Source organism: Scyliorhinus canicula, chromosome 5 (genome assembly GCF_902713615.1).
Source record: "Scyliorhinus canicula chromosome 5, sScyCan1.1, whole genome shotgun sequence".
Taxonomy (NCBI): Eukaryota; Metazoa; Chordata; class Chondrichthyes; order Carcharhiniformes; family Scyliorhinidae; genus Scyliorhinus; species Scyliorhinus canicula.
Window position 1 is genome coordinate 179,682,810 of NC_052150.1, and position 19,174 is coordinate 179,701,983.

At 51.2% G+C, this 19,174-nt stretch overlaps 1 protein-coding gene across 4 annotated transcripts in view; it reads left to right on the plus strand.

Moving 5' to 3' along the window:
• Positions 1-19,174, plus strand: part of LOC119966455 (amyloid beta (A4) precursor protein-binding, family B, member 1 interacting protein) — a 192,281-nt gene that overhangs the window by 91,589 nt on the left and 81,518 nt on the right. For all 4 annotated transcript variants that reach the window (XM_038798158.1, XM_038798157.1, XM_038798161.1 and 1 more), the window contains exons 3-4: positions 6,894-6,984; positions 10,234-10,532. In XM_038798158.1, coding sequence (XP_038654086.1) covers positions 6,894-6,984; positions 10,234-10,532 — 390 coding nt within the window. The remainder of the gene's footprint in view (positions 1-6,893; positions 6,985-10,233; positions 10,533-19,174) is intronic.

The following is a 19,174-nucleotide window of genomic DNA, read 5'->3' on the forward strand; positions in this document are numbered from 1 at the left end:
ATCGATGTGTACCATGAGTTGTGACTGTTCCCCCTCCCTCTTAAGGATTCTGAAAACACAGTCCGAGAGGTCACGGACCCTGGCACCCGGGAGGCAACATATCATCCGTGAGTCTCTTTCGTTGCCACAGAACCGTTTATCTGTCCCTCTAGCTATCGAGTCCCCAATAACTATTGCTCTCCTGCTCTTCCCCCTTCCCTTCTGAGCCACAGGGACGGACTCAGTGCTGGAGATCCGGTCACCATGGCTTATCACTGGTAGGCTCTCTCCCTCAACAGTATCCAAAGCGGTATACTTGTTACTGAGGGGAACTACCACAGGCCATCCCTGTACTGACTGCTTCCTCCCAGCCCCTCTCACCGTCACCCATCTATCTTCATTCTTCGGAGTAACTACATCCCTGAAGCTACTATCTATTACCACATCTGCCTCCCGAATGATCCGAAGTTCATCCAGCTCCAGCTCCAGTTCCCTAATGAGGAGCTGGAGATGGGTGCACTTCCCACAGGCGAAATCAGCACCTCAAACATTCTGCAGGAGGAACATTGCACTGCCTTCCCTGCCATTCCCCCTAGATAACTTGCAGATAAAACAAGAAAAGAAAGAAAGAGCTTCCCTGATATTCACTCACCCCTTAGGTTAGAGGAGGTGGAAGGGTGGGGGACACTACAAATGTAGTGTCTCGGGTTTATCTACAGATACATCGAAAGGATTCTTTCACATCCATTGCCCTATGGTTCAAAGGATAAATTGATGCAATTGATGGTACAGAAGTTCCTTTACTTTCCACAGGATGATCTCACTAATCTCATGATTCGCTCGCGAAAGGGCAGAAGCGACAGTTTACAATGGGCGCGATTCACCTAAATGGAAATAAAGACCCATAGCGAGCGTGTTTAGCCGTGTTTCCTGGCACTCGCAGTGCTGAGAAACACATGGCTATTCAACATGACTCGGTTGTATGAGGGGCCTCAACAGGTAATGCGCAGTTGAGGCCGCACATAGCCCTGCCCTGTACTGCCGAAGCTCCGCTCGCCGGAACTCCCCAGTGTAGCGAGAGATCTCTGAGGCCACCAAAGTGACCCCTGACACCCCCCCCAGCCCAAACACGCAATGGGAGGGTAGCTGCCGCCCCCCACACACCCCTCCCCCACAGAACCCCCCCAATACATACACCTGGCACTCCCAGTCCGAACGCACGTGGGTAGAAAATGCCAATGTGGCACCATGGCAGTGCTAGAATGGGATCCAGGTGGCACCAGCAGTGCCAGGGCACCACCCAAAGGGCAGGCAGCTGGGGGCCTCCGATCCCCTGGGACACCCCCACGAGTGCCATTCTGTCTGATCCCCGTTTGTGGGGACCAGTGCTGAACGGCGCTCGCCTGAAGTTTCCAAGGCGAAGGGGGGAATGAATCACGAAACATCCGGGCAGGATTCTCTCATCCCAGGCCGGGCCGGAGAATCACCGGGACGGGCGCGAATCGCGCGACACCGCCCCAACGCCGGTCCGCCGATTCTCCGGAGATCGGAAAATCGGCGCCATTGGTGCCGGCGCGGTCGGTGCGACTGTCTGTCTCGCTCTAATATGCAGATTTGTCAAAATGTGATCTTGCCAACAATTGACAGGATTTGTATCACAGCATCTCACAAGATCACGTTGGACCTCGTGAGACCATGCGTGCCAGCTAGATCCCAGAAGCGGGGTCTCCTAGCTTTTATTGGCCATACTACACAGCAGGAGCTGCTTTTCCGACGCAGCGTGGCCATTGGATCACGCCCAATGTTTCAGTAAGGCTTTCCACCAGCCTCAGCATTACGGCCGGCACAGTGGTTAGCACTGTTGCCTCACAGTGCCAGGGCTCGGGTTCAATTCCACCCTTGGGTGACTGTCTGTGGAGTTTGCACATTCCCTGTTCCTAATTTATAACTATTAAAATAATAGTCTGCCTTCTCGTTTTTGCTACCAAAGTGGATAACATTGTATTTCTCCAAATTATACAGCAGTAGGAGTCTATTCGGCCTCTGCAAACCTGCCCACCATTCATTATGATCATGGCTGATCATCCAACTCAACAGCCTAATCCCGTTTTCCCCATATCCTTTGACAATCTTCACCCTAAGTGCTATATCTAACTGCTTCTTGAAAGCATACAATGACTAGTCCTCAACTATTTCCTGTGGTAATGAATTCCATAGGTTCACCACTCTCTGGATGAAGGCATTTCTCCTCTTTGTCCTCTGTCCTCTACCCCGTATCCTCAGACTGTGACCCCTGGTTCTGGACACACCCACCATCAGGACTATCTTTCCTGCATCTATCCTGTCCAGTCCTGTTAGATTTTTATAGGTTTCTGTGAGTTCTCCTCTCATTCTTCTGAACTCCAGAAAATACAATCCTTACCGATTCCATCTCTCCTCATACATCAGTCCCGCCATCCCAGGAATCAGTCTGGTAAACCTTCGCTGCGCTCCCTCTGGAGCAAGAACATCATTCCTCAGATAAGGAGACCAAAGCGACACACAATATTCCATGTGTCCTCACCAAGGCCCTGTTTAATTGCAGCAACACATCCCTGCTCCTCTGACTTGCAGTGAAAGTCAGCATACCATTTGCCTTCTTTACCGCCTGCTAGAAGTGCATGCTTATCTTCAGTGACTGATGTATGAGGGCATCCAGGTCTCATTGCATATTCCCCCCTCCTAATTTATAACCATTCAAATAATAGTCTGTCTTCTCATTTTTGCTACCAATGTGGATAACCTTGTATTTCTCCAAATTATATTGCATTCCCCATTCATTTGCCCACTCACTCAACTTGTCCAAATCACACTGAAGGATCTCTGCATCTTCCACACAGCTCATCCTCTCACCCAAATTGGTGTCATCTGCAAATTTGGAGATATTTCATTTTGTTCCCTCAACTAAATCATAAATATATATGGTGAATAACTGGGGTCATATCTTCGATCCCTGCGGTACCCCACTAGTCGCTACCTGCCAATTTGAAAAAGATCCATTAATCCCTACTCGTTGTTTCCTGTCTGCCAACCAGTTTTCTATCCATCTCAATACACTATCCCTAATCCCGTGCACTTTAATTGTACACGGTAATCTCTTATGCAGGATTTTGTCAAAAGCCTTGTGAAAGTCCAAATATACCACATCCACTGGCTCCCCTTGTCAACTCGATTAGTTACATCCTTGAATAATTCCAGTAGATTTGTCAAGCATGATTTCCCCTTCATAAATCCATGCTGACTCTGTCTGATCCTGCCACTGCTTTCTAAGTGCTCAGCTATAAATTAATAGATCATGGATTCTAGAATTTTCCCCACTACCGATGTCAGGTTTACTGGTCTATAATTCCCTGTTTTATCTCTCCCTCTCTTTTTTAAATAGCAGAGTTACATTAGATACCCTCCAATCTGCAGGGACAGTTCCAGAGTCCATAGAATCCTCAAAGATGACCACCAATACATCCACTATTTCTGGAGCCACTTCCTTGGATAGTCTAGGATGTAGATTATCAGCCCCTAGGGATTTATCAGTATTCAATCCCGTCAATTTCCCCAAAGTTTCTTTGCTAATATTGATCTCCTTTAGTTCCTCCCTCTCACTAAACCTGCCTTCCCCAACATTTCTGGTCTCTGATTTGGGTCCTCATTTGTGAAGACAGAACCAAAGAATGTGTTTATTTGCTCAGCCATTTCTTTGTCCCCTATTATACATTCCCCTGTTTTGGACAATAAGGGACCTACATTTGTCTTCACCAATCAGAAACGTTTGCAGTCAATTTTTATGTTTCCTTGTAAGCTTACTCTTGTACTCTATATTTTCCCCTTCTTAATCAATCCTTTGGTCCGTCTTTGCAGAATTCTAAACTGATCTCAATCCTCAGACCTCTTGTTTTTCTTGCCCAATTTATATGCTTCTTCTTTGGATCGAACACTATCTCTAATTTCCCTTGTAAGCTATGGATTGTCTACCTTTCCCGATTTACTTTTATGCTGATGGTAATAAGCAATTGCTGCAGTTCCCCATGTGCTCCTTGAATGTTTGCTATTGTCTATCCACCATATTCCCTTTAAGTAACGTTCCCCAATCGATCAAAGGCAACTCATGCCTCATATCATCGTAGTTTCCTTTATTAAGATTCAGGACCCTAGTCTCAGAATCTACTATTTCATTCTTCATCTTGATGAAAAATTCTATCATATTATGGTCGCTCATCCCCAAGGGATCTCGCACAGCTAGATTGCCAATGATTCCGTTCTCATTACACAGTACTCAGTCTAGTATGGCCTGTTCTCCAGTCAGTTCCCCAATGTATTGGTCCAGAATAATCCCGTATAAATTCCAGGAATTCCTCCCCTACAGCATTGTGGCTAATTTTATTTGTCCAATCTATATACAGATTAAAATCACCCATAATTACAAAGAAAAGGGAAGTTGGATTGGAAAACTGTGCAGTTCTTAAAAACTGCTAATGTTTCTGTTATTGTGCTTTCAAAGCATAAAGCAGCAGTTTTTCACCGAGCAAGTGTTAAAACCCGGCAAAGAATGAGTTCATCCAGTCAGTTGTTAATTTAACGATTGAGCAGCTAAAGAGTGCTCAACTCGGAACTTGCTGCAGTTGTGATATTAATTAGTTCAATGGCACTGTTGATGGAATGGGCCGGGAACCCCGAGAGTTGGAGGTTCTGTCAGTAACCAAGCAGACATCCATCACAACCAGCAGGCCATTAAACAGTCCACTGCACTCTGCTGGCCCTGCACTTTAACTAGTTGAACGCATTAGGGTTTTTCAACACTTCACCGCATCATCTGCTTAAAGTGCCCCTGAATGAAGTTTTCCTGGACTCAGTGGGATTTTAAACAGATAAACTGTAAACTGTTGAAAAGCTCCAGCCTGCTGCTCAGCTGATGGCTTCAATCTTTATTCCAGGATTTCAGGAACTCTAATTGGTTGGATTATTACAAGTCCATGCCAGCAAAAGAAGCCATGGAATTAATTGAAATATTGATTTGCAATTCAAACTATGCAAGTAGACGATTGACAAATTGAAATGAAGTTTGTGTTTCCTTTCTGATTTCTAAATACAGAGGCTGATAACACGTGCAAGAACAACTAGAACATAGAACATATAGAACAGTACAGCACAGAACAGGCCCTTCAGCCCTCGATGTTGTGCCGAGCAATGATCACCCTACTCAAACCCATGTATCCACCCTATACCCGTAACCCAACAACCCCCCCTTAACCTTACATTTTAGGACACTACGGGCAATTTCGCATGGCCAATCCACCTAACCCGCACATCTTTGGACTGTGGGAGGAAACCGGAAACTATTTTAGCTTTAATACCATTTGATTAAACTTCCAAGATATCAGTGAGTTAGGCTGCACAAATCAAGTGTTTAATGTCCGACAGTTTCTTGTGCTCCAGAGCTGCATTAACATTCTAGGCTGTCCTACGGCATAGGGGCTGAATTTCGTCCACTGCGTGGAAAAACTGGGACAGCAGCAGCAAAAAGAGTGGTGAGCCTCCAATCAGCTGGGAACTTGCAAGAGGCCCACCTAACGTGATACTTGGGCACAACCCAAAATGAAGATACAATGCTGCCAGCCTCAACAGGCAGGAGCGTAATTTAAATAATTTCATTGGGATTTTAAATCTATCGAAGGATGGCAACAGAATTTGCATGGACCAAATGACAGGGATTAGACCCAGGCCTTCCCAAACTGTAGGCCGCGAGCCCCAGTGGGGTCACGAGATGAGATTCTGGATCCCAAGCTCAGAAGCAGTGGGAGCAGCCTAATGTAACGGACTGCACTCAGGTGGCACGGTGGCGCAGTGGTCAGCACTGCTGCCTCACAGCGCTGAGGACCCAGGTTCGATCTCGGCCCCGGGTCACTGTCCGCGTGGAGTTTGCATTCTCCCCGTGTCTGAGTAGGTCTCACCCCCGCAGCCCAAAGATTTGCAGGCTGGGTGGATTCCCCCTTAATTGGAAAAAAAAATGAACTGGATGCTTACATTTTTTTTAAAGAAGTAATGGACAGCTCTCTGAGGCCCAACTGCTGCTGAATAAATAGCCTTGAAAAGGGTAGGTGCTGGGTTTTCTTTTTGGTATAAAACCTGGAGTTTCATCGATATCACCCCCCCCCCCCCCCCCCCCCCCAACCACCCACGCTCAGCTCCTGCCTCCTCTGCCCCTTCCCCACACAACAGCAGAAGCCTCTCCACCCACCCCACCGCCACTCAACAGCTCTCATATGCCGGCACCCTCTTAACCCCCCCCCCTCCATTCCCTTGCTCCGGATCCATACAGTCAGACAGTTGATGTGTTCATCACCCTTCTGCTACTGGTGAGCTACCTGGTAGTGCCCATTCAGTACTGGCATCTTGCCAGTCACAGCTATCAGCCCAACCACCAAGGCATATTGAGCCTCTCACTGCTGCCATCAGGTGAGCTGCATAAGTGTAACACCCACTGCTCGAACGATAACCACATCAAACCAGAATCAATGTCTCAAAAAGTGCCCATTTAAGTCAGAAGTAGAGTCGTATAGTAAGTGAGTATTGTATTTTTTAGATAAGGTTGCCAAAATCTCACATCTCAAGCTCACCAATGGAGAACCAAAGCCATTCACATTTCTCTTTGTTGCTCTTAAAGGACAAGGGAAATGCCAGGATTTCTTGATTTCTCCACAACATCTCCCAACCCCCAAAAGCAATTCAACCACACAGAATTAGATTTTCCTGAAGCAGCCCAGATTTAATCCGTATCCTCAATATTCCAACATCGGTAAAGTTTTGCATCCTCTTTATCATTTGCTCTTGTCCTGGGGATTTAAAAATTTTAAAAGTTTACTCTTCCAATTTTCTTACAGAGTTTAGGGGTGGACACCATCCCACCCAAATCTGCAAAACCCAATCAAGATTCGGAGTTCAAACTCTCGATTGGCTTTACGGATGTAAATGGTAAGCGCATTTCTGTTTGATACTGTTTGGTAAATGCACGAAGTGCAACATGGAGTAATCTGTTAAACTGGAAAGCAATTCAGTTAACGTTTAAATGAAATGGTCTGACTTACTTTCTTATCTCTAACTTTTTTATTTTTCACGTATGTCACCTTCTTTTTGAATCCTTTTCCAATGCTACATCATGTTAAAAGTTTTAGTTGGATCACCCCAAAACTCCCGCTCTTGCAAAGAAACTCAACCCAATTTCCTGAATCTTTCCTAGCTTTCCAATACCCAGAGTCAATCTTGTTGCTCCCCGCATTATGCTCTCAAAGGTAATAATATCCTTTGGCTGAACAGAGATCTAAGCTACAAAATATACAGATGTTGGAAATCTGAAATACAAATAGATCCTGCTGGAATTGCTCAGCAGTTAACGCCTCAGTGTAATTCTGACAAGTGGTCATCGATCTGAAGGTTAATTGTCTCTCCGGCTCATCACAGATGCTGCCTCAGCTGCTGAGGATTTCCAGCATTTTCTGTTTTTGTTTCAGTTTCTGCACAAGAGGAGTGGCTGGTCTCCTTGAAATATAGTATTGGAAGAAAAATCCTTAGATCAGAGGTTTTTATTTTAATCAGAAATATTTTCAGCTTGTAAGGTGTGAGAGAACATGCTGCGCTGAAAGTACTGGAAGTTACACATATTAATACACAGCACCCTGTTCTCTGCAGACGGCAAAATGGGTGGAATTCTCCCGTTTTGAGACTAAGGTCCGAATTCTCTGGCCATTGGGATTCTCTGTTCCCGCTGGTAGCGGATCCCAGCGGTTTTCCAGCGGCATGGGGTGGCGTCAATGGGAAATCCCATTGACAAGCAACGGGAGTAGAGAATCCCGCTGCCAGAGACCGGCTCACCGCTGAGAAACATGCGACTGGGAGACCAGAGATTCCAACTCAATGTGTGGTGGCGGATGGCTCCGGCGGACCAGGGTAGCTGCATTCCACATCAGATTCTGCACTTGGACCCCATTAAATGTGCACAGGCAAGTTCTCTTCCGACCCACCTGATGGGCTGGCAGCTGATACGCCTGCCCGCCCTCAGCTAATGGGTGAAAAGGTCCCGCACCCTTATTTAAATACCAGTCCAGCACACCCATATCACTCTCTGCAACCTACCAGTCTTCACCAGAATGTGCAGGTCATCAGTAGCCCAGAGGGAAACAGCTAGCAGCTTCAAGAAGAAGTCTGTTCCTCGATTCAACCATCCTCCCCCAAGCCCTTACCCATGAGGTGTGCATGGCCCATTCTACGCACTGCATCTAAAGTTTCCGGGCACCCCTTCCAGTAAACAATGTGCTATCCCTTTGATCCCATTGTTTGTGAACTTTTCATGCAGCCTTGTCGGGTTCCAGCTTCCTTCCCCTCTGACATCCCTCTGCTTTCCATTGTTCATCCTCCTCATCCACCCCCTTGCCTCTCTGCATACCATCGTGAGCTTTCGCTCGACCCTCACATCTCCACACAGACATTCTTCTGAATTGCCCTCGTTGGCTTCATTAGGCCTCACCCCCCTCAACCCCCTGCCTCACTTCACACGCCACCCCCAGTCGAGCTTTGTTGCTGCGGCACCTCAGTCTTGTCCAGATAAACACTGCTGTGTGGCACCAGGTGTGAGGAGTCCACTGCACTCCCCAGCCCTAGGTGCAGTACTGATCTGACTCAGTGACACAGGAAAGTCCATGGGTCCTGCAGCACAGTGCTACTCATAAAGACCAGCTCGGCATGGGGATGGAAGCAGGAACTGGGCTGAGCCGGCAGACTGGTAAACAGCACATCAGGAGCAGTGCAGCCCTATGGCAGAAAGCTGTGCACTGGCCCCAAAGGCTCTGGCAATCTGAGGATGCCATTCTTTAACAATCGGGTTTTAGACCAATTTCAGACTGGTGTGACGCAAGATTGAAAGGCCTGACAGGATGCCGGCAGGCAGCTGTTTTAATGATCATTCATGAGATGCAAATTAAATTTGCACCACCTGCCAGCGGGAAGAGCGACCCGCCATTGATCCAGCATTGGGAGAATTACAACGTAATTTTACGCCGGCAGGTTTTGACTTTTTGCCTCCTGCCAGATTCATCGCACCCATCCACCACCGAACCCGCTACTAAATGTGTGGGAGAATCCCCCCCAGTGGTACACATTGGCCAATTCTCTATTGTGAGCCACCCTGCTAGTGAGAATGGAGAATTTGGAACACAGCCTGGGTCCCTGGGTCATTGGATTTATTAGTCCAGTGACAGTACCAATACCTCACCACCTCCACCCTCCCCCACCTCCATCAGTTCCCTCCCCCTCCCCTGCACAGCTCACCTGGGAGCCAGAAGGGAAGGGGAATCAGAGGTGGGGGAAGACCCATGGGGTCCTCTGATGAGCCCATAAAAGATCCACTTCCCCCCACGCCCAGAACACACAGACACACCCACTTGGATAGCAGCAAGCTTTTTCCAAGAGTGGGGGTGTCAATTACAAGGGGTCACGATTTCAAGGTGAGAGGGGAAAAGTTTAAGGGAGATGTGCGTGGAAAGTTTTTTACGCAGAGGGTGGTGGGTGCCTGGAACGCTTTGCCAGCGGAGGTGGTAGAGGCGGGCACAATAGCATCATTTAAGATGCATCTAGACAGATATATGAGCGGGCGGGGAACAGAGGGATGTCGATTCTTGGAAAATAGGCGACAGGTTTAGATAAAGGATCTGGATCGGCGCAGGCTGGGAGGGCCGAAGGGCCTGTTCCTGTGCTGTAATTTTCTTTGTTCTTTGTTCATTTGCATGCTACCAGCCTGTGCAATGAAAGCTGGGGGTCTGGATACTTTGCTTCTTTCATTGTGGGTTAAATTCCAATGGTCTATTCGTAACGTTAATTAGCAACTGAGGAAACCGAGCCCTCAATTGGCCCACCTTGGCGGGCGGGGCCACCTGATATCTTCCCCACTGCTGGTAAAATCGAGCCCATGGACTCTTACAGCACAGAAAAAAGCCATTCAGCAATACAAACATACAAATTAGGAGGAGTAACTGCCCATTAATATTCATTTCACATAGAACCCTTACATCTGGTAAGCAGAGAGGACTGTCAGAGCCATGTTCAAAACGGTTTCAGGGGGCGATTAGAGAGTAAACCAATGCGGCTCACCAGAACAGTTGTTTTATGTTTACTGTCACTTTGCCTTTTGCATTTCTGTTCAATTCTACTTTTGCTCATTTATTCCGCTAGAGTCTCTCAATTCATTGGAAGATACTGACTTGGATGCCTTAATGGCGGACCTAATGCAGGACATCAATGCAACAGAACAAGTCTGCAATGCCAAAGCGCTGGCAGCTTCATCTCAAGCCTTCTCAGATTCAGAGTTTTGGAATAGCACCACAACGCCAGTTTTCCCAGAGTTCTATTCAGAACCCCCAGCATCACCAAGAAGATACACAGAGCCCCAAAGCCTAGATTTACCACCACCTCCACCCGACATGACACTTCCACCGCCGCCGCCCCTGGAACCTCCGGAACCACTAACAGAGGTAAGAATTTAGTTTTCCAAGATACAAAAGAACAGTTTGAAAATGCATCAAAAAATGCAGAAGCTCCACTCTCTTCCCCTCACAATGAAGAAAAAGTGCTGGAGGATGGCCTATGGGAATAGACTTGCAGTTTGACACAAATCAGCATCTTCAAGAGTTGAGGAGGGAAAAGAGGAAGAAACTGGGTGAAATACTTTTAAAATTAGAAAGAAGGGTAGCATTGCATTTCTTGTAACTCCTGGTATGTGGAGAGCTTTGCTGACTACATTGATATCTATATTTGTATGAATTGCTGAGAACAAACTTCCCCAATTAATGTCCCGGGAAGTCCCGGAATTATACCAAACACATATTTTTGATTATTTCAAACAGAGTTTTATAGTTGCCAGTCTGGCAATTAATTATACACCTTATGTTAGTAATTATGAAAAGAAGCTTAAAGAGATTTTGTGGTCACAGTAAAGAGCTTTGCAAGATCTTTGCTGCCTTTTAAACAGAAGGTGATCGTCTGAAGGTTGTATTGCATCCAGTTTTGGGTGCAACACTTTAAAGATGCTGTCAAGGCCTCAGAGAGGCCGAATGGGAGATTTTTTGGAATGGCACCAGAGATGAAAGACCACAGTTCCATGGAGAGACTAAAGAAGCTGGGTTCGGTCCCCTTAGAGCAGGGAATGTAAAAGAAAGATTTCAGACGTATTCAAAAGCACAAAGGGCATTGTTAAAGAGTACATGAGGAGAAATGCTTCCAGTGGCAGGAGGGTGGGCAATCAAAGAACACGGGCGCGATTCTCCGCACCAGTGGAAAATCGCGAAATCGGCCGTGAAAACGGCTGACTTTTGCGACGGCCCGACACGGCCCCGTTCCCGATGTATTCACGTCCGGGAAATGGGCTAGGAATGGAGCCGCGTCAATCACGTGCGCGATGACGCCGGAACGCGACGACGACACGAACACGCCCACGTGAGGCCGCCCGACGCCATAAAAAGGCGCGGGCGAGCACAGAAACTGTAGGCCAGGATGTCAGAGCTCAGGAGAGCAGCCCCGCGATTCTTGGAGGCTGATGTCGAGACGTTGCTGGATTCAATCGAGCAGAGGAGGGGCATCATCTGCCCGCGTAGAGGGCATCGCCACCCTGCCAGCGCGGTGCGCCAGGCCTGGCGTGAGGTGGCTGCTGCCGATAGTGCTGTGGGGCAGTCCCCTCGCTCTGCAGAGCAATGTCGGAAGAAGATGCACGATCTCACCAGGGCTGCCAGGGTAAGTGCCAAGAGGGTGCCCCCGGGTCACAACCATCCCTCCCCCCTTTACTTAATCACCCACCTTCCCCCCCCCCCCCCCCCCCCCCCCCCCCCCCCCCCGGGCACGGGGGGTGGAGGGGGATTGGGGCAGAGTGAGTTGAGGGTGGTTCACAAAGTAGTCACAGACCCAGCGCTCTGGCCCCCGTGGAGAGATGCAATGGTCTTATTACAACTTGACCCCCAAACTGTGCCAGTATCTGAACGGCCTGCTGATACCTGCTGTATTGTAATGCTCTACCTATGCCCCCTCCCCCAACAGGACAAGACCGCTCACAACACTCGTGAGCGGAACAAGACTGGAGGGGGTTCGCCCATCCTGCACCCCCTCACCACATTTGAGCAGAGGGCACTTGTTGGGGGATCTGCCACCCGGGAGATCGCGCAATGCGAGGTTGGCGGAGCTGCAACAAGTGAGACAACCCTGCATGACAAACACACCCCCTCCCCCATCCTCTGTCCCTTCACACTCTGCCCACTGGGACACCTCCCCCATCCTCTGTCCCTTCACACCCTGCCCACTGGGACACCTCCCCCATCCTCTGTCCCTTCACACACCCTGCCCACTTGGACACCTCCCCCATCCTCTGTCCCTTCACACACCCTGCCCACTTGAACACCTCCCCCATCCTCTGTCCCTTCACACACCCTGCCCACTTGGACACCTCCCCCATCCTCTGTCCCTTCACACACCCTGCCCACTTGGACACCTCCCCCATCCTCTGTCCCTTCACACACCCTGCCCACTGGGACACCTCCCCCATCCTCTGTCCCTTCACACACCCTGCCCACTTGGACACCTCCCCCATCCTCTGTCCCTTCACACCCTGCCCACTGGAACACCTCCCCCCCCATCCTCTGTCCCTTCACACACCCTGTCCACTTGGACACCTCCCCCATCCTCTGTCCCTTCACAGACCCTGGCCACTTGGACACCTCCCCCATCCTCTGTCCCTTCACACACCCTGCCCACTGGAACACCTCCCCCATCCTCTGTCCCTTCACACCCTGCCCACTGGGACCGTCCAGCGCCCGGCCGAGCGTCTCTAAATAACCCATTTCATTCTCTTCCCTAGGACGTGATGCCGAACGACCAGGGCCGTCTGCCTCCAGGCAGACACACGCACTGCCCCCACCGCACCCAGGGCCGCAAGACAGAGGGTGCCCGATCAGTGGGGAGTCCCATCCTCCCAACCGAATCTGTGGAGCAGGATGCCCAGAGGGCGGCGAGAGAGCAAGAGAGAGAAATGGCCCGCGAACGCCCTGCGGCCTCTCAGCGGGCCGAGGACATCGAGGAGGCGTCCACCCAAGACGACCTCGAGATTGCGGCACAGCTTTCTCCCACACCATCCCAGAGACACTCTCCCCGGTTGGGCTATTTAGTGATGAGGCTCCTGGGTCACAGTCTGGGTCGCACATCACAGCTGAGCAGGTACAGCAGGTGGAGGTCGGAGCAGCCGAGAGCCCGGACTGGCGGAGGGCAGGCCAGGCCCAGCATCCAGCTGGCTACCAGACGTTTTCCGAGTTCCTGGAGTTTCTCAACCCACCCGCACAGCCGATGCATCAAGAAACCTAGGGACACAATGACGGGATGAGGGCTGTCTTCCAGACTCTGCAGACGGGGCACCTCCCCGCTCGCACCTCTGTCCCAAGGTGAGGCCCGGGGGCCACCGGGCTCCCCGAGGGAGGAGGAGGTTTCGGGGCCCGTCCCATTAACTCCATCACGGGACGTCCCGGAATTCTCGGCCTCCCCCCGTCCCATCCCTGGTGCATCGGGTGGGCAGCAGGCAGAGCAGGGTGGCACAACATCACCCAAGACGCCCGCAGAGCAGCCTGGCCCATCAAGGCCGGGTCGCCCCAGGAAACGCTTGCCGAAGGAGAAACAAGTCGAAGGTGGCGATTCGCAGCAGTCCCTGCCCCTCCCCCCACCCCCTCCCACAGCTAGCCCAAGCGGGCACGTGATAGAGTGTCCGTGACGAACTCAGCGGCCACCAAGGTGGATGGTTCAGCTATTGCCATGGGCCAGACACTCTCTAACGATTCTGAGCTCACAGCTCATCGCAGAGCGGGCTGTCATCATTCCACATGGCACTGATCACACCCGCTGACACAGCCATCAATGTTGTGCCACACCGTCTGGACCCAGTGGTAAGGGTGATGTTGAAGTGGAGCAGTGTACACTAAGAGGGGGTGGGGGGGGGGGGGGGGTTGTGGTGGTGGAAGTTGTGTGTTGACCCTCTGCACGACTAGCGATGCAGGTGGTGGTTTGGTGTTCAGCAGGGACGTCGCATGCGACGCGTGAACCATGCTGCCACCAAGGCGTCGCGTGCCCGCCGTCCTCGCCGGGTCCGTCGTGCCGCCTCCTGGACATCACCAGCACCTGGGTCGTGTCGGCGTACTGCGCCCACCACTCCGACAGCCTCTTCCTCCTCCTCCTCCCTCTCCTCCTCCTCTGTGCTGGCACCACTGCCACTGGCTTCTCCCTCCGCCTCCTGCAGCAGGTCATCTCCCCTCTGCATCGCGATGTTGTGCAGCGCACAGCAGACCACTACAATGCGAGCGACCCTTTCGGCCTGGTACTGCAGGGCCCCTCCGGAGCGGTCCAGGCACCTGAATCTCATCTTCAGGAGGCCAAGGCAGCGCTCCACCACACCTCTGGTTGCTGCATGGGCCTCGTTGTATCGGGTTTCCGCATTGGTCTGAGGCCTCCGTATAGGCGTCATCAGCCAAGACCTCAGCGGATAGCCCCTGTCGCCTACCAACCAGCCCGTCAGCCGGGGGGGACGTCCCTCAAACATCGCAGGGATGTACAACTGCACCAGTATGTAGGAGTCATGCACACTCCCTGGGAACCTTGCACAGACGTTCATGAACGTCATGTGGGGGTCGCATACCACCTGGATATTCATGGAGTATGTCCCCCTCCTGTTTGTGAACACCTCCCTGTCTCCTGCAGGCGGGCGCATGGGGACATGAACACAATCGATTGCCCCCTGCACCATCGGTATCCCGGCCACGCTGGCAAATCCACAAGCTCGTGAGTCTTGAGTTGCTCGGTCCTCGGGAAAGGTGATGTAGCGGTCCGCGATGGCATAGAGGGCGTCGGTCACATCCCGGATGCACCCGTGGACCGATGACTGGGAGATCCCGGAGACATCCCCGCTCGGAGACTGGAAGGAGCCGGTCGCATAGAAGTTAAGAGCGACCGTCACCTTGATGGCAACCGGGATCGCGTGTCCTCCCCCCCCCCCGTTCCACGTGGGGCGAGGTGCGACACGAGGTGACAGATATGTGTCACCGGTCACCGTCCCCCTACTCAGCCGGAGTCTCCTCCTGCAGGTGATGTCCGTCATTGTTGGGAAAGAGATCCGGACATGGTACACCCTCGGCCTTGGTCGTCGCCTCTGGTGCCGTGGCTGCATCCTCACTCTCTCCTCCTCCCCCTCCTCCTCCTCCTCCCCCCCATGCTGCTCGATGACTGGCAACTCCTCGGCCCTTCCCTCTGCTGCTGCAGCTGGCCCTGCATCCACTGCGGGTTGTGGGTGTGGATGCTGCTCCATCTCCAAATGCAGTGCAGCGGCCCCAACCACTGCGCAGAACATAGCCGTTCTGTTTGCAGACATTGTCCTAACCTACAGAAGGGTGGTGGGGGCAGAGAAACGTGACATGTTAGACGGAGATTAGTCAACACCTCGGCAGCCGCCTGCCACGGGATACCTGTGTGTCCCGGTGGCCTGGTCGCGCTGCTGACCTAACCCTGCTCGGCAGCCTAACCCCGGTCACTTTCTGTATCCAACGAGCAGTTAACTACGTCCTCTTCGCCAGTGCGTCAGTGGCCAGCAGCCGTGTCCTCGTGACCGGCACGCCATGTCATGGTGGCAGACATTTTGTAACCGGGGTTGGACGAGTCACTCACTCACTCTCTACCTAACACCCCCCCCACTCCCACTCCCCCCCATCCGTCTCCCCACTCCCCCCTCCGTCTCCCCCACTCCCCCCTCCGTCTCCCCCACTCCCCCCTCCGTCTCCCCCACTACTCCCTCAGTCTCCCCCACTCCCCCCTCCGTCTCCCACACTCCCCCCCTCCGTCTCCCACACTCCCCCCCCCTCCGTCTCCCACACTCCCCCCCTCAGTCTCCCCACTCCCCCCTCAGTCTCTCCCACTCCCCCCTCCGTCTCCCCCACTTCCCCCCGCGCTTCCCCGTTGTGGCCAGACTCCAGCAGTGCGCTGAGCTGTGCGCTGAGCGGTGCGCTCACCTCCTCGAAGCTCTCGTCAGCCAGCACGACTGGTTGCCGTGAAAATCTGCACGGCCCGCTATTCTCCGAACCGGCGTGAGAGCGGAGAATCGCGCCCCACAAGTTTAAGGTTGTTATGATCAGCGATGCGCTGTTTGAAAGGGTGGTGAAAAACTATGAATAACAATCAAATAAAAAATAAATCTTTTTATTAAGAGTTTCAGCTCACTCAGGAGGTTTCAGGCCAATCCATATCCAGCAACTTGCTCTGAAAACTCTGCTCTCATTTTGACAGCTGTGACAGATTCCGCCACAGCAGCTGAGACAGTCCACAGCATTATAAATCAATCAATAGCATTCTAAATAAAACAACCCACAACATTAATTAAAAATGTCAATTTGTCCTATCTCTGTGTTAACAGATTCTTAAATAAATTCCAGGATCCAGATCCATGGGCAGGATTCTCTGACCCCGGGGCTGGGTCGAACAATCACTGGGCCGGGCGCCGATCACCAGAGAATCAGCGCCATTGGCACCGGTGTGGTCGGCGCAGCGCCGGGCGGGGGCCGCTCTGCCCAGTCCCCCCCCCCCCCCACCCCGGTGATTTTCCGCTCGGGATAGGACGAGTGGCCGCCGGGATAGCCCGAGTCCCGTTGCTACTGGTTCACATTTAGTCTTACCCGGCGGGACCTCGGCGTCCATCCTGCGGGGGGCAGCCTGGTGGGGGGGAGGGGGGCCCACCACAGTGGCCTGGCCCACGATCGGGGCCTACCAATCGGCGTGCCGGCTTCTCCTGGTGGGGGCCCCTTTTACTCCGCGCCGGCCACTGTAACTCTCCGCCATGTTGCGTCGGGGCCGGCGTGGAGAAGAAAGCTAGCGCGCATGCACGAGTTTGCGCCGACCGCAGCGCGTGTGCGCGACCCGTGGTGCCCGTTTGACGCCGGTATCGGCAGCTGGAGTTGAGTGAGTCGCTCCAGTGCTGTGCTGGCCCCCGTAGGGCTCAGGATCGCAGCGTCAACACTTAGCCTCAGGATTAGAGAATCCCGCCCCATATCTTTGTCAAAAACATACTCGTTCCTTGGGCCATATAGTTTTGTTGAAATATGTCCATTAGTTTTTGAGACATATAGTTTAACAATGAAAAGAATAATAAAAGTGAAAACATGACCTCTAGTGACCAGTAGTGACCCTTCACAGCACTCTACCAGTTGCAGCAAGTCAACGTGAAAATGTTCTGTTCTTCTACGCTGTCTATTAACCAATCCATCCCCAATTCCATGAACTGTTTTCCTGTCGGGAAAGGCTGATGGTCAAGAGGACTGGGGGGAGGCAGGTGATGGGAAGGGCGAAGTGGGGACTTGGGGGGACCCTGGTGATGGGGAGGGCTGGGGGAGGCTGGTAATAGTGAGAGCTGAGGGGAGACTGGTGTTGGTGAGGGCTGGGGGGGAAGGCTGGTGATGGGGTGGGGTGGGCAGAGGCTGGTAATAGACCCTATTACTAGTGCCCCGGGTAAATGGGAAGCCTCTTAAGATGGGAGTGAATACAAATGCATTAACTACTGTGATGGGTGAGCATACATTTCAGTGGCTAAGAGAGGGAGTCTAACCATTGAACTTGAAGAGCACTTCTGCCAAGTTGACTTATACGGGAGAAGCAATAGAAATCAAAGGCACCACAATGGTACCTGTAAGCTATGGACAACAGTCACCCCAGCTCCCAGTGATAATGGTGCTATGTGAAAGACAAAGCCTTATCAGCTGCAATTGGCTTAAAGAAACCAAGTTGAACAAGAGTTTTCAAATGTGGAAAGAGGGACTGCCTGAACTGTTAAGAAAATGCAAGACCATCTTCTGTGATGAATTAAGTAAAATCAAAGGCGACTCACTAAGACCTATGTGGACACAGAGGCAGCTCCCCAATTACCAAACCATATGCCTGAGGAGAGAAAGTGGATACTGAGTTCAATAGGTTGGAAGAACTAGGCATTATCCAGCCAGTTCAGTTCTCAGAATGGGCAACACCTATAGTCCTCGTATTGAAACTGGACAAGACTATCCACCTTTGCGGCGATTACAATCTAACAGTTAATCAGGCTGCCAAGCTGGATAAATATCCAATCCTGAGAATTGAAGACCTGTATGCAAAGCTAGCAGGAGCTCAATCTTACACAAACCTGGACATGAGTCCCACATACCAGCAATTCTAATTAAATGAAGCTTCCCGAGGGTATGTCATGATAAGTATACATAAAGGCCTATTCCAGTACACGCACCTTCCTTTTGGTGTGTCTCTGGAATGTGCAATATTCCAAAGGACAACGGAGAGCCTGCCACAGGGGCCACCGTGGGTTGTAATTTACCTTGATGATGTCCTTATAACTGGATCAACAGAGACAAATAATTTTGCAAACTTTGAGAGGTTTTCAAGAGATTTCAGGAGACTAAAGTTCAGTAAAGAGAAGTGCACCTTTTAAATCACTGAAGTGGCCTATCTGGGGCACTGTGTAGATGCACAAGGGTTACACCCTGTGGAAGGCCCTTGAGGAGGTACCTGGCCCCACAAACACAGCTAAATTCATTCAAGTTGTTTTTGGGCCTGGTAAACTGCTATGGACATTTTGTAACCAATCTTATCGATGGCATTAGCCCCCTTGATTATTGTGCGGAAGAAGCACCATCATTATCTTAGAAGGCTCCCCAATGGACACAGCAGAGTAAAGCTGCATTCTTCAAACCTGTTAGTTTCACTTTGACCCATCTTAAGAACTAATATTGACCTGCGATGCCTCTCCGTACAGTGTTGGTGTGATGTTGACCCAGGAGATGGACTATGGCTATGAAATCAAATCATGAGCTGGACCAATCGAGATCCATTTCTGTTCAAGGTGAGAGACAAAATACTTATAGGATGGGCAAATGAGCCAGATTTCAGGCAAATGTAACCACTCTTTACCCGCAAGAATGAATTGAGTTGCCAGGATGTCATCACACTCTGGGAAGCAAGATTAGTCATTGCTGTAACAGGCAGAGAGCTGCTCCTAACTGAATTACACAGCGCTCACCCTGGCATCTCTCTAAGATGAAGATGCTTGGCAGGAGTTGTGTGTGGTGGC